This window comes from Triturus cristatus, chromosome 8 (assembly GCF_964204655.1).
Source record: "Triturus cristatus chromosome 8, aTriCri1.1, whole genome shotgun sequence".
NCBI lineage: Eukaryota > Metazoa > Chordata > Amphibia > Caudata > Salamandridae > Triturus > Triturus cristatus.
Window position 1 is genome coordinate 197,481,629 of NC_140591.1, and position 25,162 is coordinate 197,506,790.

Below are 25,162 nucleotides of genomic sequence, written 5' to 3' on the forward strand. Positions count from 1 at the left end.
CATGAACGTCATTAAAAGTGATGTTCCTGTGGCGATATGGGCTTGTAAATATGCCCTTTAGTGTGAAAAACAGCCACTCAAACACCCACTCACATACCCATACACCTGCTCAAACAGCCACTCACTTACCCATACACCCACTTACACACCCTGTCGTTCCCCCATGGAGCCATTCACACAGCCACTAAGTCATCCATTCAGCTACTCATACACCCACACAGCCACCCAGAGACACTCAGTAACTGATACAGCCACTCACACACACTCACCCATCCATACAGCCACTCACCCACCCATACACCCACTCACTCACCCATACAGCTACTTACACACCCACTCACTCACCCATTCAGCCACTCACACATCCATTCACTCATGCACACAACCACTTACATACCCATTCACACATTCATACAACCACTCACATACACCCACTCACAGACACTGACTGTGCAATACAGCCACTAACACACCCACTCACTTACCCATAGACCCACTCAAACTGCCATTTAGTCACCCATACACCCACCTACACAACCCATCACTTGGGGAGATGAGTTGACCTAACAGCTAGGGTGGGCGACCTCGAATTTGGGGAACTGCGTTTGAGTCTCGGCAATGGCGCTGAACATCCTGTGATTCTGGGCAACTCACTTAATCTCCCAGTGCCTAACAAAAAAATTAATGTGTACTCATGTAATGCAACTGCTGCTAAGTAAAGCGCTCTGATATCCAATTCGGGTCTAGTTTGCGCTATATGAAACTCTGTAAAATAAAAATAAATAAAAAAATCACTCACCTATAGAGCCACTCACACAGCCACTCAGTCACACATACAGCCACTTACACAGCCAGTCACTCACCCTTAAATCCGCTCACACACCATCTTAATCACCCATACAGCCACTCACACACCCATACAGTCTATCAAATACTAGTTCACACACTGATACAGCCAGTCACACAGCCACTCAGATGACATATAATACAAATATTATCCTTCATTAGTAGTATAGACAGAATAGCAATTTAACTTATTCAGTAGCTTACTGTATATTTTTAAGTCTCAGAAACGTTTAAGAAACACTTCCACTCACTGGATGATGTCATCAGTGATGTAATTTGAGATGTCATCAGTGATGTCACTGACCATGTTATGAGTGAAGTAATATGTGAGGTCATAAGCAGTGCATTGCAGGGGCCGAATTTCAATGGTTTTGTACGAGTGAAATCTAAGCCTAACTATAACGACCCTGCAACCTTTATTTTTTTTAGTGAAAAAGAATAAATATATATATATATATACCACCAATGCCACCACCAATATCACCACCTCCAATTCCACCGCCTGCAATACCACCACCACCAATACCACCACCACCACTACCAATACCACCACAACCACCTATACCAGCACCGCGATTGACAAGGCTTCTTTGAAGCCGAAACGCGTCTCTCTGGTCGCAGGGTCGAGGGAGTCCCAAGAAAATAAATAATGCTGTATCTTTACAGCCTGTGTGCGTGCCTTCTTCAATTGGAGCAGGACTGGGTGTTCATATATATATATAAATATATTACCTACTGGCGGTCGCCAGTAGGTAGTTATAATTAGGACCTATTTTCCATAGGAAATCCGCAACATTCTATTCCCAATAAGTTGATATATATATATATATACATATATAGATAAAGATTTGAAACGGAAGAAACAAAATCAAAAATATGATCAGGAGAACTAAGAGAAATCTCTTTTTCAAGACGCCCGTAGAAGAGACACTGTAATATAAATAAAAATACAAGAGATTTTGCTGGATTGGTAGTATGAGTGAGAAAAGATGCCAAAAAAAAATGAGAAATACTGTCGCCATCCACCAAACTGTATCCGTCTTGATGGCGATTCCCTTCAAGGTGCAGAGATGCCCACTGGGTTGGTAGTGAGCTCTAAATCTACTGGATGGTAGTCCATAAGGATGGCAGAGGTAATGTCCTCCTCCACCCTGACGGACAGACTTCCATCTTTGTCTAACCCTGCTACCTCCAGTGTGGAAGCAAAACTCTCAAAAACCCCTCTGTGAATGCTTTACTTGCAGCCAATATTGCCACCAACGGCCTTGTGTTCAGAACCTCTCAAACTACATACTTTACATAACCATAAAAAATTAACTACAGCCTCTCTCATCATCTTTTATTTAGTCCACATTCTTCAACTGTTCAACGCTACCTCAAAACAGTGTCAGGGACAGATCATACACTTGTTCCTCGTTTACCTGCAGGGTACACCTTGGAAGCAGAAAGTAACAGCTTAATAAAAGATAGGACAGAATCAATTCTTTTGTTGCAGACCACTTACACATGCATTCCCGTCTGTTACATAGAGAAAAACCGTAGAGGGGGAAACAAACAGTGGTGGCTCTGAAGGGTTAGCCTGAGATGAATAGGGAAGATCAGCGTGGAGGAGCTTGAGGCTGTAGGCTGCAGGTCACGAAAACTCTTTGGAACAGCAGGGGTATGGGCAATACAAGTAGCAATTACACAAAGAATTTGAAGTCTAGCATCCCTCACTGTTCATGTCCAAGTTCACACCCGTTTCTGTGTCTCTACTCTTAGTTACAGTTTCTCTTCCACCTTTTCTTCTCAACAGCTTCCCTCAGCCTAACTTATACTTGTGGTTCATGTATATTGGTGTTCTGTTGTTTTGACTCCTTTTCCAGGCTTCCTTCATCGTTGGTTCTTGCCAATTTATTCAGTCTTCTTGGGGACTTATTGAAGCCTCCTGAAACAGGTGGGTAAGCTTGAAGGTCTTGTATTAATTTATTTGAAGTAATATGCTGTGGAAACATTCCCTATGTGCTATTGTTTATGCCATCAGTTGTACTACTCTTGCTGAGGTTCCCACATCCAACCTGTTTCCAAACACTAAGTCTTCCTATCAAATGACAAACAGCCACCTCCAGTGTTCCATTTTTTCTTTCAATCCCTTACTCTACATTTTCCCCATATTCTACTTAGGTGTGTATTGTGTTCAGGTTGACAGAAGCGCTTAGGGATAATTGAAGTTTGACACTATTATTCTGGCGCAACAAACAGTCCTTAACACACCTCAGAGGCAATCATCTCTAAAGCACAGGATACTATTGCCCTAACACAAATGAAATGGAAAACGTAATGTAATTCCACAACAAATTTAACTTTGGCTTGGAAACCAAGGCACTGCCTCAAGTTCAGTAAAATGCATTGAAGTTGGATATCACCCATGTCTCTAATTTGTTTGCTCTATCAATGCTCTGATGTGGCAAAGAAGTGATATGGTAGCATCCTCAAAACTCTGTTATACAATAAATAAGTCAATAAATAATGAAATAGATCAATAAAAAGGCATGTTTTCCGAGAAAATATAAGACATCAAATTCAGATAACTAAACATCAACAATTGTAAAGAAAAAAGTGCATTGAAAAAAGTTTCACTGAAACCAAAACTGACACTGTGAGAGGAACATTAGAGAGTCAGTGTACACAGTATGTTGCCAGTGCAGATCACAGATTTAAAATGTAAAAGGAATTATAATTTTACTGATATTATATTTGATGCAAGCTACAAAATGTCTATGATTGTACATACCTCTTCAAGTCAACTGTTGTGACATTAAAAATCACTCCTTTTAACCACAAGATCATAAAGAGGCGCTGAGAAAATGGACAGTTTCCAATGCTTTCCCCGTCACTGCCAGCCTGCAATAAAAATACAGAATTACTGACCTTATTCATCTCCATATTTTCAAAGTATTGCCTTAGCTCATGCACATACATATGGAGATCATATACCTGTAAATGCCCCACCATTAAAGCTGTGCATACATAATGGTTGGAAAGCAGGCTATAGTGCATACCTGTTATAACTCATAGCACTGAAGTCGGTTCTCTATTTTATTGTTTGTTATTGATTACTTGCTGTGATAAAGATAAGTTATGGATAATACAAAATGCTGATGAAGCACAAATTAGAAATACAATGCCTGTAAAGTAAAGTATGACAAAGGTAGCAATAAGGTTGGCAAGCTGTCTCAAAGTCTCAAAAATGGGAAGGTGGAAGCATGTGCAAAATAAGTTAGGCACTGGTAATCTAAGCATGCCGACATTTCATTTCTCTTTTTTCACAGATATTCTCAAACCTTGAGGCCCTATAACGTTGGTATGACACCAAGCAAGCCTTTGTCAGAATAGAATGCCCATCTCATAAATAGCATGGCTTGGGTAATGACGTTTTCTACAGTAATCCTAGTTCATGCTTCTTTGTCAATAAAGTATCTTCCTCCTTTTTTTTAGGTCTCGTCTGAGCCAGCGCTTTAGCGCTGCTCTCGCAAGAGCTTTTGTTAAAAGGGGGATCTGGCAGTGCAAACTAGTGCTTTTCAGGCCTCCAAATACAGTGCATGTGCGCCGGGCGCGCGCACCATTTGGCAGCCTGAAAAGCACTGCCTGATCACTTTCACTTTCGCGGCTGCTTTGATGTCCTCAGTGAGCCGCGTGGCCACTGAGGACATCAAAGCGGCCGTGAAAGTGCACACCATTTGCCACCCCCTCCCTGCTTGTTTAAGTATGTGTTGATCTGAATCAAAATCCACTGTTGCTGAAATGAAGTAGTCGTTTGTCGTTGCTTTCTGCGAACGTTTTCACACCTAGAGCCATGTAAATTGTGTTATTTTCTCATGAGAGACAAAAGTGCATTCGATAGAAAAGAGTTCTCCGAAAAAAAATGCGGTCGGTTTGGTCAGTTGTTTGCAAAGGGGAATCAAGCAAGCAAGAAACACGAGAACTACCTGGATTGCTTCCAGTGCTTTTATTTTCAAACTTGTTTTGTTATGAGCCACCGAAAAGGATTTGTAGTTTGCTCTCCGTTCTGCATTTCTCCGGTGTCGGCTGCAGTCGGTGCCCAGCTGGAGGTGCACGTCTTCTGTGACTGCTGCTGGTCCTGATTGAAAAGCCCAGCCCCCCCTCACTCCCCCCCCTTCTCGGATGCAGAGCCCACTCAAAGGAGCACAGAGATGACGATTTATTTACTCCTAGAGTGCAAATCAGAACAATTTATCTTCCATTTGAAGAGAGGAAATTGTTTTTTACAGTTTTCTTGGCAACAGCAGCGGCGCTGGCATCTGCAAAGGTTAATGATCAAGCGCTGGCTGTTGTGTGCTGCAGTCCGGGCGCTTACCTTATGGCCCAGCAGTTTCAAGAGTAGTGAAATTTTGTATAACACATGTCAACATTCAATTTTTGGAACAGATTGCTTCCCCTGCTAATTAAGGAAATAAACCTTCTTACACCCTTTTGCTACAGGTAACAATTGTGTGGCGTCTTTCTGCCTTACATTGCTACCACGCGCCATGAAATATTGGCTCCCCTCTACCTGCCCTCATCTACTCGAAAGTACAGTGTTGTGGATTTATGGCGAATGCATAGCAAATGTATCCCCTTGGACATTGCATCTTTTACATGATTTGCATCCGAAGCCCGAAGAGTCAATAGTAGGATCATGGTTCTGATTTATTGAATATCTTCTCAGCGTATTGGTCTAAGATTTACTAGGATGTGAAAATGGAGGCCCAGAAATTCCTAATGTTACCGTAATCTTCATAGAGCTTTTCCAAATGTATTTCCTTTATTGCAGATTGGGGGATGCCTGGAACGCTTTGTGAATATTGGTGCTCAAAAGGATGTATTAACACTGGCTCCAGTTAATTTGTGACTGACTATTGCACATCTTTGTGACTACTGATTTGCTGCATGGCAAATCATAGTGAGCAAGATTAGGGATGCCTAAAGTCATGTTGCAGCGGCAGATGCATCTTCTTACGTGCTCCAGGCTTTCCTTGGGAAGAGACGCATGACAAATCTACTTCATTTAAATACCCAATCTAACACGAACCTTACGTCCCACTTCTGAAATTGAATTATCATGCATAGCCTCAACCTTGTCCTAACACGGGAACTACTATCCTTATTATGATGTGCTGACCGAAGTCTCAGGAAACAAGCATTTGCAATGTAATAGGTCTCAGATTCGCGAAATTTTGAGCTATTGGCATTGTAAATGACAATGCCTTTTATTTATGTTTTCAAAACCTACACATAGATAAAAAGGTTTGTCATTTATAATGCCAGTAGCTCAAAGTCCCGCAAATGCGAGACCTATTGCATTGCAAATGCTTGTTTCTCCATAAGGGAGGTTAATGGGCATGTTCCCTTTCCTTTTGTTTTTGATTCGTATTTAGATATGCTGCTGGAAATAACTCACACCTAACAAACTGATAACAAGTTCAAATTCTAAAAAACAAAAATTCATGCTACTGGAACATGCTCACAATATTTGTCTGTTCTTTCTCATTCAGTATTGCTATCAACACTACATGATTATTGCAAAGTGCCAGGCGCCAGTGAAATGTGGAGAAAATGGAGATCCTACCATTATTTAGAAACTCCACAATCAACAGTGTCCTAATTTGGACCTCTACTGGTCCATAAATACAATAAAATATGCCTTATTATTTATATCTGAAATATTACCACTACTACTGAGAACAACTCCGTACAACAGCAGGAAGACATTATCCAGGTAGGGCAAATGATATTTTCACCCTTGAGTGCATATTACTTGTTATTTTCCATTCACTCTATTTATAAATGCTCCCCGAAAACACTACTGCATTAGCTAAGAACTTGTAAATGGGAAATGTTTGTAAAATCTATCAAGTCAACAGAAGAGTGAATCTGTCCAACTTTAGCAACTATGAGTCGGCCTTTGGACCTAACCAACCGATGTGCTTAGTAAAAATGTTAAGCAATGTTACTGAGAAAAGAACTGGCTGTATTCAATTATTCAATATAAGAGGACTGTAAGGCAGTGGTCCTGGAACAATTTTCAGCATGGGTGTGCTGCCATTTATGCTACATCTCTTAAGACATAAAGGGGCAGATGTATCATCATTGTATTTTGCGAGTCCTTAATAGCTAATTTTACTGATTCACTAATAAGGACTCGCAAAATGCAATGTATATAGGTTTCGCAATTTAAATAGCGATTCCTACGCATTCCTTGTTTGCAACTCGCAAATTGCGAGTCGCAAATAAGGAATGGCTTCCCATTCATTTCTATGGGCCAAGAGGACCATGGAAATGAATGTGAATTGCAAGCTCAATTTGCGAGTACCCGATAGGTACTCGCAAATTGTGCATGCAATTTCAAGGGTGCAAGGGTGCCATAAGGACACCCTATTGTACCCCTGAAATATGCATGTGTGTAGAAAAAGGGCTTGTATGTGCACTACGTGGCACTTTGAAAAATGCAAAAAAGTGAATTTTTCTAGGAAATCGCAAATTACTACCAACTTGAAGTTGGTGGTAATTTGCGATTCCCTAAGGCCAGATCGCAAATTTTGGGTGCTTCCAGAATTGCATTTAAAGGAATCACAATTTGCGATTCCATAAATGCATTCGCAAAATAGGAAATCGCAAATTCGCGATTCCTTATTCTGCGATGGCCTTTTGGGCTTTTTCCCGTTCGCAAACGGGCCAATTCGCAGCAAACGGGAAAACCTTGATACATCTGGCCCAAAGATTGTGAAAAATCCAAGCGTCACATAAAGAACAAGTGTAGCAAATGAGCCACGCCAATTCTGCAGGAGAGTGGTATTTATGTAGTATGTAGCTCGTGATGCACTTTGGAGCACACTGTTGCAATTATATTACTAAAGCATGGTGGTAGCACACTGTAATTACAGACACTACGTTCTCCATTGCAATGGCTGATAATATGCGCAGACATGGAGATTTACTGATAAATCTACGTAGTGCACTTACAACATGTGGAAAATTGGATTTCGGAAAATATTTATCATTTGCACATCACCCAAAAAAATGTATCTCGTGAGCATTCCTAATGGCTGTATTTGTACAGTTAATTTACAGATATTTTATGTTGTTGAGTATTAGAAAAAAGTACATCCTCCAACCTTTCCTCTTACACTCAACAGTAAACCTAATTATCTACAAAATCCTCTCACATTGCATTTAGAGAATTATAAGTAAACACCCATCTCCATGTTAAAAGAATAAGCAGCAATTTGTCAGATATAGCCTGACCTTTGACTTCAGTGTTTAAATGCACAACTACAAATTGGATTGAAGAACCACTCACAAAAAAACAGAGATTGAGAGCTAGCCAAGGCAAGAAATGACAGGTGAGGTGGGGGAGGAAAGTGGTAAGAGAAGTCGGAGGCACCATTCTGGAAGGCGCTAGAGGAAGATCACGCACAGGTGGTCAGATCACTAGAGAAGAGCGATCACTGAGGGGAGACAAAACGCAAAATCCAGCCGAAGCTCTGTTGTGCCAACGCTACCAGTGCGGCAGGGAGACATGGGCCAGCCGGTGAGAGGCTGCCGGAAATCTCTCGCATTTGGAAGTGAAAAGATGACGCTGGGGACGCATGACATTCCAAGGCACGACATGCCATGACCAGTCTCCAAAAACTTAAGTGCACAAATGGCTCTGCAGAGCCAAAGGTGCTATCATTGTCCAACTCCGTCCAGAGCTTCAGTAGTGGTACTGCTGAAACATCAATTTGAAGGAATACCGCTCATCTTGAGAAGCTCCAAGTAGAGAGCATTTACCTTAACAGAAGCAACAAGACAAGCAGCCAGCACCTCCTGAAAAAGAGGTATTTCAGCTAACTTCAATGCACTGTTAAGCTGGGAGAGTGCACGGGTCCTTTCCATTCTTCACTGCTGAGCACAGAGGTCTGCTCATCACAATTGCTTCCTAGAACACGTGGTTACTAAGTGCATGCACTTAAAGAACCTAATTTAATTTAAGCTTGGTGCCTAGTCCCTTTGTGTCTGCATGAAAAGTTGTGAAAAATAAGTAAACAGTCAATTATTATCCGACCTTTACTCCCTTGCCACAAAAAATCCCCGCCCTCACGGTGGTAGTTGACATCACAAGCGTAGAGTACGCCAAACATAGCACCTCTATCACATTACGCATTAGACATTGATGTGGGGCTTGGAAGAGGCCTGATGGCAGCATTTGTGCACAGTGTGCAGCTCACCTTCATGATGAGATTGATATCTGGAAAGGGCCATCCAGTCCCTCCTCCGCTGTGTTCAGCCATCTCCGCCTGGATAGCTCCTGTCGCTTATTCGCCTTCTCCGCTGAGTAGTCGCTTCTGTACCAACTCAAGCATCTTGAATGACGCGAGATGCAACAACTTAACACCCTCCCTCTCGCTTGTCTTAGCGGATGTTTTGCGCACTTTGGACAAAGCGCTGCAGTTTGGGAATACAATCAGCCTGGCTGTCTTCCCTTGTTTCTCTTAATATCGCCTTTATGCAGCTCAAGAGGAGAAAGAGGCAAAGCCAGCGCAAGGGCATGGGGAGCTGGCTCTGAGGTCCAGAGAGGCCATTTCTGGTCGTGGGCTGTAGGAATGCCAACGGCTTCCAACCGAGAGGCCATGAAAGCTGCTATTGTGCTGCTGTCCTGCAGCGGCGCTGAGGCTGAGCACCACTCCATTATCATGCAGCGCATGCAGGCTGCCTTTTGCTTTTCAGATGATTTTTGCACAGATCCAATTGAGTAAAAGTAATCTGTAAGTGAGGACTGATCATTGAGTGGGTGGTCAAGGCATGAATCTTGGTGCATGTGCAGTCCTTTTTGCTGCAACTAAAAAGGGGCAGCTAAGTCACAAATTCAGAAACGAGTTTTCACAACATAAGGCCTTTCTGCTAAATGTGTTTATTGTGTGGACTGAACATGTAGGATAATGCTAAAGCAGAGAAGAGGTGAGGTTTTGCCAAGAGAAACATTCGTTTTTCTCAATCCTATAACACGTAACTCTACAAACAGCATACAAGACAGTACGTCACTTTACGTAGTGTACATGCCTGGCTGGCTTGGACCCATGCAAGGACCACAGGTGGGAAGACCAATGGTAGAAAGTTATGAACATGCCGAATGGCCAGATTTTAGTGTGAAGTGGTAATGCACAATGCTCCGAGTTAGGAGCAGGAAGAGATACTTCCGCATCACAGTCCACGCCGAAATTCCCAACACTACTCCTAAGGTGGACAGTCCTTCAGAATCAGAACTTCCTCCAGAAGAAGTCAGAGAATCTCCAGGTACCACCCAACTCAGCCCAGGTCCTAAATCTGCAGTGTGTCCCCACTCCAAGTAAAAACCCCTACCGCCTACTACACACCTGAGAGAAAACATCACTGTTGCAGCATTCTCTCGCTTCCATCGCTATCACTACATGTCCAGGATTAGTCAACGGAATCCACTCTGATACCAATTATTATGTTTCCTGTGATCACTGATAATAATTTCAGAGACTTCCTTGAGGAACAGGGTCCAGTTTGAGGGATCAGGATGTGTCCCTTACAATGGCTTGTACATCTAAGGGGCAAAGCTAATGATGTTGGTACCTTCATGTAAGGTACATAGGGTTTAATTAGTCTCCAAAGCAGCCAAGCTGTGTACAAATATGTTAGAAAAGACCATTTGGTGCTGACAGTTTTTTACTGACTCTCAGTTGCTTGAAACAGCACCCTTGAGGTATCATATCAACATACTCTTTAGGAATTAGCATTTCTCCCAGCTTCATGTTTTGTATCAGCAGGCTGCGCTGAGCCATGGTTAGAAATGTAAACAAGAACCTGCACGAAAAGGGTTTGTGGATTCTGGGATAATCCAGAATAGTATTAGAAGCAACAAGATTTCCCGCAATTATTCAATATGAGGAAGGGGAGATATCTGAAAGTAGTCACTATGTATATGGGTCTTAAATGGACAAAATGACAGTCAACTTCTGTAAGTCACACCAGTCCAATAATTAATTTAATGCCCCATGAAGATGATAGTGGAGGCTGCGGCAGTGCCTTCTGATCTGCCACTCTTTCAGGGTCAGCCGTGATGTAACTGTACCTACAATACAATACCTATTTAGGAGTCAACATTTTTTCAGGTGCATTGCCCGTGGGCACATTTCAAAATTAATGCTGTGATACAAAATGCAGTACATAAGTAATAGCTTACTCGCCACATAAAATAGGCAAAAATGTGTTCTTTTTATGGAACATCTTGTTGTGCTAAGTTTCATTCCTGTAAAAGTTTTTAAGTAAGCCCCTATGTTAACTAACACAAGAGCTTTCAGGTTAACTTTATAAAAGCTAAATATGAATGTTGAAGAACTTCTAATCTTAAACGTACAGTACAGTCTTCTACTGAATTCAGTGAGACTTTCCATGAATTACTGTACCGGGAATCCAGGTATTACATCCTTAAATTATGACTGGCCAAGTTGCTTTATTTAATAGGACAACTTTCTCTGATTCTGAAGTAGACAAGAGAACGCCATGATGTGGGATATTTGGGGACATTGGATGGTAGCTCTCAAACAATGAAATAGGCATGCACACTGGACTGCTCATGGTACAACCACTATTTCCCAGAAGGCCAAGGAACTTGCAAGGGGAGGGAAAAACTTTACCTCCAGTAACTTTCACTCAGAGATATAGCATATACCCACCTGACTTTTGGACAGAAAACCTGCAGACTGCTGAGAGTACAGCGACACTGACAGAAGTGCCTACTGTCATCAAAAGAAGCCTTCATGATGTTTGCAACAGAATGATGCCGATTTCCCACCGTGCCGGCCTGAGTGTCGTAAAGACCCTTGCTGTTATGGGAAGAACCTGCCACTGTTTACAAAGCTGTCAGTGCGCGGAAACAAACTGAAGATCTGCAAAAACGAAACATACTTTTCCAAGTACCCAAGTTGAGCTGTTGCACCAGTTCAACACCGTCTTGCTGGGTGCCACTGACTTGAACCATCAAACCTGTCTCAATGCACAGAGGCGGCTACAAGCTTTTCACCGCCGCTTGAACCCAGCTCAGGGCTGGATGCTACTCAATGTTCAGCACTCTCGCTCAGATCATCAACCAAAAAACCACTGATGGGAGGACACCAAGAGAATTCACATTGCATTCACGTGGCATCAATGAGGCTTAACAGCTACAGAGATTTGATGCCCACCTCAACCTGGCATTCCAAGAACCTCTGAACTTCAAACCAGTTTGACATAGTCATCAGCTAAACCACAGCTCCTGCATCTGCTACACACATTCTTCACCAGCGGACATTCGAGTTTGACTACCACAAACATGATCACAGGTTCAACTACAATTCTTGTGGTTCTTTGGCCAGTTACCTTTCCCTGTTAGAGAATACTTAGGTAGCATTTTTAAAAACATTTTTATGGCTTACAAACTCTTAATCCACGAGTAATCATTTTACCTCCAGCAGTTTTCTTAAATTTGAATTTCATTTCCACAAGTTGATTTGGGCCTTGAACTGTGCGAAGACTGTGTCACATAAACCACACACGATTTGCTCCAGAGTGTAAACTTCCCTTCATGTCTCGGTCCCGGGAAATTGATTTTCTTTAACAAGTCTGAGCTTTAGGATTAGTTCCATCATGTCGGATCCTTAATACTTATGGAGGGTGGTGAGAATCCTATGTGTGTTGCTCAACCACAACTACTGTGATTAAAAAAGCCATGAATGCCCTTTCCACTTTTAATGAGATGTGTTTTTCCAGGGGGGTGAGAATGAGCTCTTGCTGACATGGCACTTGACCAGAAAAGACTGACCAATCATTAAACTGAGTAAATGAAGCACTAACATCTAGCGCTGAGGGCAGGAGACAGCACGGTGAATGGCACCTCATGAAGGGGTAAACTGAAGAGTCTTAAATGTATTGACAGCTACATATCCGACTGGTAACCATAAAGATTCACAATTAAAAGTTTAAGAATGTAATTGTGCCTTACCTCTGATTGAGGAGCACTCAGGAATTGCTTTTATACGGAAATGTACTCGAGAGACTACTTTTGTGAAAAGCCTTAGAAGTGGAACAAGACATAAATTATCTTGGCATGAAAGTTTAGGATGATCCCTGGAAATTACAGGAGGACATTTAAGGGAAGATTCAAACATTCTCAAACGGCCTGGGAAGCACCAAAGAGGTGGGGGTTGGGAGAGGAGGAGGGAGATAAACAAAGAACCCAAATCAGTGGATGGCAGAATTAATGGTAATGAAGTAATAGAATACAGCGGTAGATCACTTTCTGGCCAATTGTTTTCCTTAAAAAATTACACTAGGATCTCATATATGTATGTGGTATTTGTATAGCATGAACCTAGTCGGAAGGCAGTGGAGCGCCTGTACAGGGTCAAGAAACGGCACACAGCCAAAGAGTGACAGGAGAGGTAGCAGAATTCTGGGAGCAGGAGTTTACCGTCACTGCACTGTGAAGTACTGTTGTGTGTTATGTTATGGGGATTTGTAGTGCGCACTATCACCCGGGAGGGTATCCTATTCTGTCTTCTACTCTTTCCTAAATTGGAGCAGCATGGTCCTGATGGGTTTGAGAATGCTGTTCAATATCCCAGCTGCACAGAAGGGAATGTCCTGCTACCTTGTATTTCCTTTTTAAACCATCTCATTCTCTGGTCTGAGCATATTAAGTATTAAAAAACTGGTCCTGCATGAACTGAACTCAGTTTGCTTGCCCACCATGTTTAAATAGAGCCAGCAGGAGTGTTGGCTCAGATAGCTGTCCTGCTGGTCGCCAATCAGAAGAATTTGCTTGTGACACACGCCCATGCAATCTTTTCAAACATGGCATCGTGCATATGGTAATATCCTGTTTTTTAGGCAAAGTGCTTGGAAATCTTGCTACACATTTACATTGTATTACGTCATTAACATGCCCTTAGTTTGAGCATCTGGCCATTCTTTACTATGGGGTTTGCATGTAGCTCAACAACATTGCACTATGCACTTTGGTGGTTTCCTATGTTTTGGGAGTTAAATTGACAATAAAAAAATGGTGTGCAGAACCTGCAGGCACTAGCATGGGAAAGGAAGGGAGTCACCACAACAGCAACTAGTGTGTATGGAGACGACACCTGGAAGCTATTGTCATTAAAGCGATGTAAAGACACAGGGGCAATCTAAGGTAACCTGCACAAGCATAATATTGCACTATTTTGAAAACTCAGGATCCTATTCATAATCATATTGAAAATTGTGAAATGTTCGCAACACAAGTTTTACCTTATGATTCGTGTACATTTCCAACTTTAAGGGGTTTCACAAAAATGCCCAAGAGCATGGTGGGAAATCTATGTAAAGTAGAAATTATAATGGAACTGTTCATTAGAACATTTTTGTTTTTTTACTCTTTATCGGGTAAATCTCTTTCCAGATTATTACCAAGCAGACAAGAAACAAAAATACGATGCACTATTATCAATCCCCCTCTGGGAGGGACCGTATCTGGGAAGACTTGCACTCAGAGTAATGAAGATTACTGGCAAGAAATTGGTGCTTTCCCCAGTAGTCAGTAAAACATTTGTCCAGGAAAAATCTGCAAATCATTTGGAAAATTCCTACAAAAGGGCAACCAAATGTTTAATTTATATGGACATCAATTTCTGCAAAAAAAAGTACAACTTTTTTTGCACTGGACTACTTTATTGCTACTCCCAAGTCATTACATCTGTAGCTATGTGATCTATGTTTAATGTAAAATTACCAATGAAGCTGAATATGTGCTACGTAAAACGTCTTGGATTAATCAATACATCTGTAGATCTATGTGTCATGAAAAATTACTTACAAACCCCATTAAGTGCTACGTAACAAGTCTTGGAAGTTATATGGGCACCCAGAGCAAAGCTCCACAACTCCCTTTCCTTTTCCTCTGACCCCCTTTCCTCCGGAGTTAGTATTGTGCTATATAAATATGTCCATCAACATTTTTTAAATATGAACTAACAGGAAGAAAATATATCAACATGAGAGATTATAGAAATGGTCATAAAAAAAATCTTGCTTTTGAGCACCTTAGCCTTTGCCACAAATAACTTCTGAAGATGCAAAAAGTGTAAATAAATAAACTTCACTTGATTTTTTTTTTACATCTGCCTATGCACTATGAGAAGAGTGGCGGGCATCTCGATGGTATGAACGTCTTTTCATGGAGCGCGCACACAGACATAAAGGCCAGAAGCCTATCTTCCTCCACCTTTCTACTGCCAGCTGAGGGTACACAGGCGGCCCAATTTACAAATCCCCTTTGTTGGTCATTGCCTAGGTGACGGTAAATTTCAGGCGGTCAGAAGTGGCGGCAGCCATCCCCTTCCAGTGTGTATCTTTCCATCAGACGTAGTCCCGGCTGCAGATGAGGATGCCCTTGTTCCCATGACAAATTCCAAGGAGGACTGGACAATGACTGCATCAATTTCTTATTAAGCTGGGATGATGAATGGTCCACTTGCAACCTTAGTAATGCATTCACCTAGGAGCCAGAGTCCGTTTCTGTAATGTTGGAATTGCTATGGCGCGAATGCTGAGGGTGCTGCTGTGAGAAACACAATGATAAGAGCACATTTTTGCCTGCAGTCAATAGTGCATTTGTGTACAACACTTAGACACCTCATAGAGCCACTGGGATTCCTAAGGCATTCCAAATATGTTATATTATAGCTCAATTACAAGTGGAATGCATTCAGTCCACTCATCAACATTGAACCTATGACCTCTGGCTTTGTGACATTGATAGCAAGAGCCGTCTATTGAGATGTCACTCTCGTGCATTTGTGTCAAACAAACAGTCGCTTTGTAGCTTCAGTTTCAAGTTTTTATAACCTCGTTAAACGACCGAACCAGAGGCTTGAAGACAATATGACCTTTTTATTGACGCAAGGGGTCGAAACGCATTTGCAGAGAGCTAGGCCAGTTGCAAAGACGCGGGGAGCCGGGAGATTGTGTACATACTATCCTTGGCCTCTCGTCGAATGACGTCCTTACTTCATTAGAAATGGATTTATCTTTATTTCAACAAACGAATGATTATAGGTGACTTAAAAAAGAGTGTACAGCGCAGGCCCCTTTCGGCCATTCATAACAAAACACGCGATAACTTAGTTTCCACCAACAATTTAGTACATTTCTGCGGTTCATTGAATTCACAAAATCGAAAGGTTTATGAAATCTACACAACCAGTTAGTTGGCTTCTATGCTTCCTCCAGTTGTGCTGACATAACCACGGGAGGCCTCAGATAGAAGCACTTTTGCCACATGTCCCTTTTATATGTTTTTCCTTTGAGAAAAAATATTTTTCACGTTGAAAAATCCCATTCTCGACCTCCTTCCGCAAACGTCTGGGTGTTTAGGTGTTTGATTAAAGAGCAGTGGGCCAGCAGGTTAGGACATGATCCGAGCAACAGATACAGCGTCATGGGTGTGTGGAGCCTCAATACTTTAAAATGCAAGACTGCTTCTAAACAAGAGGATTCTGGTGAGGTGCTGAGCAAGGCACCAGGAAAAGGTGCACATTTTGTGGAGAAAACAGAGAAGGTTTTGATGTAAGAAAGAAAAACCCCTCAAATGCAACTGAAATACGAATTAAATAAATTATTATTACACAAGGATTTTTGTTAGCAGTAAAAAGTACAAGACTGAAACACAGACGGCATGGCCGAGCAATACCAATGCAGTGTTCCCGCCTGGAATTACTGATTCTCTGTAATCACACCCCCCAGGAAATAGGGAATTATTATGGAAGCAATATGCCCTCACTAGATTCCTGTATGAATTCCAACATTTTGGATGGTTTTGCACACATAAGACCTCGGTAAGTTTTACCTGGCAAAATGCGCATATGGAAAACCCCAGGAATTGCAGTTTTTCTTTGGATATTATCATTCAGAGTGGGCTGGTAACTTCTTACTACTTCACCCGAGCAGTGTATGCCTAGGACAGACACTAACAGGGGCCACACTGTGATTCCTGGAGAACAACAGATTCAATTTGCAGATGGGCAAGTGACAGAATGCCATCCGGCAGAGAGCCCACTAGAAGAACAAAGCTGAGGGCAAACACCTGCTCCATGGCATGGAGGTTGCGCGCTCATATTATTCGGTCCAATGCCTATGGATGATAAGGTTGAGGCAAAAAACGACTAACATTATTTTCATGAGTTTGTTGGTCCTCCATTCGGGTTGTGTTTACCAAGCATGCCGGTTCCACGTGGCCTTCACCACGCAAGTCTTAACCAAGTATATGCCTTTACCACGCATGCGTTTAACATTTAACACAATATGCGTTGTTAAGGCATGTATGGCAAAGACATACGCGTGGTTAAGACTTATCAGGTAAATCTTACTGACCACTGCCCCCCGCCCTAAGACCTAAAACTAACCCCCTCCCTCCTGAACACCAACATCCTCCGACGAGCCCTAAAAACTTCCCTGCCCCCAATCCCTAAAAACTACCCAGCCCTCCCTTAACACCTAAAAACTACCCCGAACACCTCATGAGCCCTAAAAATTACCCTGCCCCCCATATTATCCCGATCTCTACGCCCTGCCCTGAACCCAAAAACGGCCCAAACCCTGCCCTGAGACCTAAAACTACCCCCTACCTCCTTAAAACCAACCCCCTCCCTGAACCCTAAAATCGTCCCTGCTTCCCCCAAGTTTTAAAAACTACCCGCCCTCCCCTAAGCCCTAGAAACGACCCGAGCCCTAAAAACGTCCCTGTACCCCCAAGCTTTAAAAACGACCCCGTCCTTCCCTAAGTCTTGAAACCAACCCGATTCCCCCCAGCCCTGAAAACTACCCCAACCCTTAAGAACTACCCCCAAAGCCCAGCCCCAGGCCCACTCATCTCGCCGTGTCCTCTCCCAATCTTTCCTGCTTCCGCCCAGCAGCAGCTAGACTGCGCACTGCCTTAACCACGCACATGCGTAGTTAACGCATATGCGTGGTTAAGGCAAGCATTGTAGCACTCGCTCTGTTTCAACACACGTGGCTCTGCCCGCGTTGTTCTGACTGTTTCCCCCATTAAAGGTGAGAGAGGTAATATATACTGTTTCCAGGTCAAAGGTGTAATTCTTGATTGAGAAAACTTTGTGGGCGTGTCTTCTTTTGGCCCCATGATTGGCAGTGTAACAGCACAGCCTTCCTGACAGGAACAGAAGGAACGTAGTGGACTGCCTTTGAGGTCTTATCAGTGAGCATGATGCCCTAAGGCCTGATGATAATGGACTAAAGTTAAGTCACTGATTTGTTGTAATATCCTTCCATCTGAAAGTTCAGGAGTGGGTAGCACACATTACGAGCAAGTAGCATTCTATGCATCAATCACATTAAGGCACCGGAGAAGCCTCTTCTCTTGCATCACCCATGGGCCATAATGGAAGCTATATGTTGTATGAGGTGCCACACAAATTATTCTTATTTATGATTTTCAAGTGCCATACCAAAACAAAGGGCTGAAAAGCCAATGGAATTTGTATGAGTCACAATCTGCACACTAAGCGTGAAGGGGTGACTTGAGTAGGCACCAGGAGGGGTCTCTATAACCTAGCTTAAGAATTCTTCAGAGGTCCCAAATCTGGAAGTTATAATTTAAACACATCAAACTTGGATTTCTCCTCCCTATGTCACTTTCTTGTATGGCGCTCGGTTCCAGGTTTTGAGGGATCTCCATACAAATCATGATACAGCATTAACCATTATGAACAGCCATACTGCCAGGGTGTCTTGACTCTGCTACTGCTAGCTCAACAGGCAACCTGTACATCGGCAGCTGCTGCCATTACTGGAATTGAACACAGATTGAGGATAAGGTAAACCAAGATGATACGGAAAAAAAGAGTTTCCTTCTTTTGTTGATGTCCCAAATGTCACTATCACACGGGCAGCCTATGGGCCTAGCAGACACTTGATGCTGCATCTCACCCCTCCAGATCAAAAGGTCCACAAAAATAGACATGATTGCACTGCATTAGCGTGCAGCTAATCAATGGAAAATATCTGACAGAGTAGGAGAGACAGAGATCACACTGGCAGGACTAGCTCAAGTTGGTTGAATTTTGCAAACAAGCAAGTGATCTGCACAACAGAATATGTTTTCTATAATTCAAAGCTTTAAGATGCTGAGGGTTGCACCCACACAATCAACATCAGTATAATTGGTTTATCAGAAGGGTCTAAAGGCAGAATACTGCACTGTTCTTAGATAACTGGATGAGGAGCCTCCTCAGGGCTCGACACATTTTTTTCAATAAAAAAGGACACATTGGACACCAGTTCCACCACAAATGCCAGATGCTCCATAGAGACAGATTACTGCAAAACTACTTCACTAATTGAATTGTGATGTTATAATATAGCAAGTCCCTTCAAGGTTTGAAAACACTGACATCCGGATAAGCCCTGACTACCCAGCAGCAATGGAACTTCAAAGACAATTATTCATAGAAGTGAAGAAAAAACTCTGCAAAATTCGGATTCAATACATGTTACTGTTCCCAGACAAACTTAAGTTTATACAAAAAGGCAAAACCTTTCTCTTCACAGAGGCTTTGCAGTTTGGGACTGGTTGGAACATGGTGGTAAGCCTGGATGCTAGAAATGCAGCTAAATGGCCCAGACCCCGCAAAGGCATGATACCCTAGAGACGCAGCAAGAACTCCATATGGCCTTCTCCTAGTCAGATGCTGGCTGATCGGGTAGTGGCTGGTGCAGGAGCAGACGCCCTGACGAAATCAACATCGTCCATGAGAACAAATGACTCCAATGCCACTGAGTGAGCAGTTACCAATGACGTGGCTGCTACGCAACGGATGCGACCTGTGGTCACCCCCTTACTTCAGATTGTGTAATTTAATGTTTATGTATGTGCAAGCATTGAAAGGCCTGTAATGTGCCCCAGCATTGGAACATGCCTTTTAGGACACTTCAGGGGTGACGAGTTGATGCTAGATGTGATAACAGTGCACATGTTTTTTGACAGTTTCACAAGTGCTAGGTTGGGAACATGGAGCTTGAGATATTAAGCACAAATCTATCTAAATAATTCCTGTCTTCATGTTCATTACTGTATTTACGTGAAGTTATATTGTTTATTGCAGGACACTACTGTTATGTCATTGCCCATATGAAAAGACTGAAACGTCGTGGGATAGAAGAGTGGCTCTCAAACACCAACTAATTCTCTTGGAATTCTCATCTAGCATGAGAGGAAATAATATTGCAGGTGACATCTGCAACATTCCCGAGCTCCTCTTATGATGCAAGCACTAACAACATAACACATCACCTCCACCCCCACAAAGGAAATTATATAAAGTTCAAACCACGATAATCAAAAATTCACAACCAAATTACAGATAAAGAATGTATGGAACTAAATACAACTACTTAACATGCTACCTAAACATTAAGAAAAAGCGACAACAAATACTGACATAGGAAAATACTGTAGCAGTGATGATTAGTTAACACTAAAATCTTTCCACCACGCTGCCCTATCTGATCATTCTCAGTGAGGGTATCTACTAGCCACAGGATTGGTCAGTCTAAACTCAGAATAAGAGTTTGATTTTGCATTCCTTCACCTCATTAGTCGAGATGTGATCCACAAGTCCCCCAACTCTAAAATCACAATGTTTTTTAACTTTGTTTATGGTATCTACATTTCTTAATCATACTAGGTTTTTTCACTAACAATATATCCCCATAATTTCACTCAGTGTTTCTGACACACTATTTTCTCATAAAATCATCTCTACTTTCTTCTTTGATATTCTTCTCTTCTCAAAGAGACAGCCAAATCACTCAATCCAATTTTCAAGTTCATGCATACTCTGGAACCAAACCATGCTGGACTTAATTTTGTGTTGCCAATTCTCCTTCTCAAACAAAGGAAAGGTTATTTCAAGAATAATTCGTTTGGAGCGTCACGGTGTGTCCACCAGGTCTCTGAAAGTAAACCTTTAAGTGCCACCCTTTGATGAAGTGCTCTTTGTACGCAATTTTTGACCACCCTTTTCATAAACTCAGCAAAACAATTATCTCATAGTGAATAAAAGACAGTTCTTTGTTGAATTATAGATAGTCCACTTAATTCCTGCAACTCTGTTTAGGTCAACTGCACCCATTATTATTTACCACATATTTTGGTATATCATTGCGAACAAATTTGCCCCTCAAAAGAGCTTTAGTGTTTGGCGTCCTCTCACCTTTGGTCATAACCCATTTCAAGGTGTAATCTACTAAAGAACAAGTTACTTACCTTCGGTAACGATATATCTGTAAGAGACATAGATTAGTTATAGATTCCTTACCTTTAGAATTACCCCCAGGCGTCAGACTGGACCCGGAGACTTTTTTCGTCAGAAGTATCCCAGCGCGTCGAAAGGTGGTGTCGGTCGGCTCCGCGTTCGTCGTAGGAGTCATGGTTGCCTGGATGACGTTGCGGTAGCTACTCAGATGCCGCTCTCGCGCACTGATGTCAGTTCTTTCTTTTTCCGCGCCAGCCAGCACAGATCCGGAGAGTGGTACCTCCAGTCACTTTTTGACTGACTTTTTTGCAACTTTTGTCGACACCGTTTTTTGAGTCTATTGACTCCTGGTGCATGCAGGGATGTCCAGTCGTCCTCGGCCCGGCTTCATGGCTTGCAACACCTGTCGCAGATGATGTCGGTTACGGACCCGCACCGCGTGTGCCTGTGGTGCATGGAGCGCGACCATGCTCCGAATGCCGGATCATGAATCCGAAGTCTTCTCGAGGCCCGGCAGTCCACTCCGCGCCGTTCGAGATCCCAGTCGCATGGGAGGTCGAGGGACCGGTTGCAGAGTCACCACCACTCGTCATCGAAGTCTTTGCACTCCTAAGGTAAATCGAAGCACAAGAAGAAGTCGAAGCATCGTAGATCTTTGACTTCTCCTCGTCCGCACTCAAAGCCGGTTGTGTCCCCAGCCGGCGTCTACCCCGGCCTCCACCCTGACTTGGACACGGAGCCGGACCGACGTCCACCGACGCCAAACGGTACTTTTGTACCTCTGTTCTACCCTGGTGTTCCCTACAGGCCAGTTTGGCAACCAGAGGAGGGTGAGGACGACTGGGAGGGGTCTGTAGACCCTTTAGCTGACCAGTTGGATGAGCCGGCCTGGAGAGAGGAGTTGGGGGAAGCCAGTGGTCTGGATACCTCCCCAGAACTTGGCATGCTGTCTCCTCCTACAGTGGCTATGGAGGAGGGTACTTCATACGCAGTGGTGTTGCATAGGGCGGCCGAGGCCCTCAACCTCGAGCTACCCATGGTGGCGGGCAGGACGAATCTCCTGACGGAGTTGCTTTAACTGGCAGCGGCCTCTTCGGAGCCCTTGCTGCCTTTCAATGAAGCCCTTACTGACATCCTTTTGGGCACCTGGTCCAGGCCCAACCCAGGGGCTCCTATGGGTAGGATGATTGCTCGACACCACCGCTTGGCTCCGGGTGACCCCTATTTCCTCTCCCAACACCCCACCCCTGGGAGCTTTGTGGTCCAAGCCTCCACATCCATAGGCGCATTCCCTAACACACCACCTGTTAGGGAATACAAAAAGGCGTCTACTCCAATATCTTTGGATATCTCAAACTTGTAGGACAGAGAAGAGGCAAAATCTAACATCCTGACACAACAGGAAATCTGGAGTTTCTCGGTAGAAATTGTATTAGATCAGTTGCTTGTGTGCGTAAGCATTCTTGATAAACAAACAGCAGTTTTGTTACTGGTCCCTGGGAGGTTTGATGCCTGGAAATTAAACTCACTCAAACCTTCTACCCATCAGTGTCAGATCTTCTCCTTTTCTACAAGTGAATACGTGAGTGACAGATCTGTGATCAGAATGTAACACAAAATAACTTAAAATGGCATATGACCCAATAGCACACTACTTCGCCCCTCTCTGGGCACCTGAGGCAAGCATCACAATCTTTGCCTCTGCATCTACCCACTCTGAATAAACAGGGCCTAACCCTTTCAGACTAGTGTCAGTTGTCAATAGTTTTCTTAAGCACATTAAAACAACCTGATGTGGGAATCTTGCTCATCCATTCTTTGACTAACTCAAACATAACATTGCAATATTAGACCATTCAAATGTGACTCTTTCCCGAGTAACAGCCTCAAATGTTGCGCGGCATAGGCAGAATTTGCAAATAACTTTCCATGACAATCTGCCAACTCTAGAAACGATCTTGCAAGATCATAGTGGGAACTGGAGCTTTGATGGTACAATGAACTAACTCCAACTTGAGCCTGAACCCTTCTCCCAAAATTGTATGGCACAAATAATTCACTGTGCTCACTCTGAACCTGTACTTCCCTTTCTTCACCGTCAGACCTAATTTCAACAGTGCATCCAAACCTTTCTGAGATCTCTATCATGGATTTACTTGTCTTTCCCATAAACACGTATACCATCTTGAAACATTAACTTTTAGGGTATACCATCAAGGATCACTTTCACTGTTCTCTGGAAAGACGATGCAGCAAAACTGCTCCCAAAGGAGTGACAAAAGATGGGATGGTGGTATGCAGATGACAGATCCATGACACTGAACATCTGTGCACCATCTAACATGGCAAGTGTCTCTGAAATATTTGGCATGGGGTGCTTTCCATACGCTTATTTGAATCTGACATATCTACACACATTCTGATTTGTTTATCATCTTCCTTTGGAGCCAAAATTATAAGTGCAGGGCATTCAGATAACTCCATCTCCTTAATTACTCCTTGGCCCAGTAATCTCTGTAACTCCTTCTAGAGTGGATACATCATTAGAAAGGGTTACCTTCTACTCTTAGTGAACCACGTGTACACTATTCTTATTTAAAATTAGCTTATGCTCAAAATGGTTTAGTAGACCCAACTCACTCATAAACACTTCTTGAAATTGCTCAATCACATTTACATCATCATTCACGTTGGTTATTAGTTTGGCCTCTTCTGGGGCATTATACCCATGTCTCCTTCATGACGCCATCCCAACAAATTGTCTCCACGTTTGGCTACATAAACCTTTCCTACAATTTCCCTTTCATGAAACTGGATTGTCATAGCATACCCAAGGACTTCTATCCTTGCACCTCCATAGCCTACTTGATTTATACCTGGTGGCAAGATGTTATTTATCATTATCAAAATGATGTTCCCCCACCATAGTGTAGGAAGAATCCAGAATCTGCCAACACCTTTATTTTCTTACCATCAAGCACAAACTCTGGTATGTTCATGGGATGAATGTCAACATGCCCACTTTTTTCACACTGAAAACTATTTGTTCTTCCTTCTTCAGAAACATACTCTATGCTTTGAATTTTTCAACCCCTTCATACCCTGGCATAGTGCCTTTTCCCCCACACTTCCTACAAGTTGAATTTTTGCATAACACCCAAGACTATTTGAGGAATGCCCTGTGTTACCACGTCTATAACACTTTAACTGTAGATCTTTGACATCTTTGCAAAGAGGAACATTATTGCTCTCCTGATTAACCTTCTGCAAGTGTTCAGTATTCAACCCTGCTTTCACAATCTCCCCGTTCTCTTTTGACACTACATTCACACTGTCTACTTTGCTATCTTTCATCTCCCGCACCCAATTAGAGTTGTTTCCCATTCCCTCAACCAATATCAATCAATATCAATTATAGCCTCAACAACTTTTCATGAAGCCAACTATGGTTGTTGCACTTTACAAGCTGATCCCTTATGAGTGAATCAGAGAGATCCCCAAACTCACAAGCATGAGTTAATGTTTTCAAGGAGGTTACATAATTACCAGGACTCAGTTTTCTCTTGAACTCATTTATATGAGCACCAAAATGTTTTTCAAGCATCAGTATTGACATGGCATACATTTCTCTTGGATCACTTTCTGTATTGCTCAACGGTATCATGTCTGAGATTTCATAAATATTTCTTCCTTCCTCTAAATTGTGTAACAGTACAAATTGTTTTCTTGATGAAGAGAACTTTTCTACCACTATTGCAAGACTCGCCCTTGGCCTGCATCATGTATGTAGCGCTGTGCATTACGCATGAGCTCGGGTGACTGTGCTGTGATGTATGTGAGCCTGTGAGTGGTACCTGGAGGCCTGTGGGTTCCATATTCAAAGCCCAGGGTCTTGAGCGAGGCATGTGGAGGAGCGATCCCAGACAGATTTGTGGATTGCCTGCATTCCTGAGTTGGGTGGGACGCACACTGGAGGA

The 25,162-nt window shown here is 42.8% G+C and overlaps 1 protein-coding gene across 3 annotated transcripts in view; it reads right to left on the minus strand.

Annotated features, from left to right (window-relative positions):
- The window catches only part of CLIC6 (CLIC family member 6), a 325,094-nt gene that overhangs the window by 77,607 nt on the left and 222,325 nt on the right, over positions 1-25,162 (minus strand). For 2 of the 3 annotated variants that reach the window (XM_085621327.1, XM_085621326.1), the window contains exon 2: positions 3,620-3,729. In XM_085621327.1, coding sequence (XP_085477453.1) covers positions 3,620-3,729 — 110 coding nt within the window. Of the gene's footprint in view, positions 1-3,619; positions 3,730-9,095; positions 9,236-25,162 lie in introns of those variants that run through there. The other variant, XM_085621328.1, reaches the window with a different exon arrangement.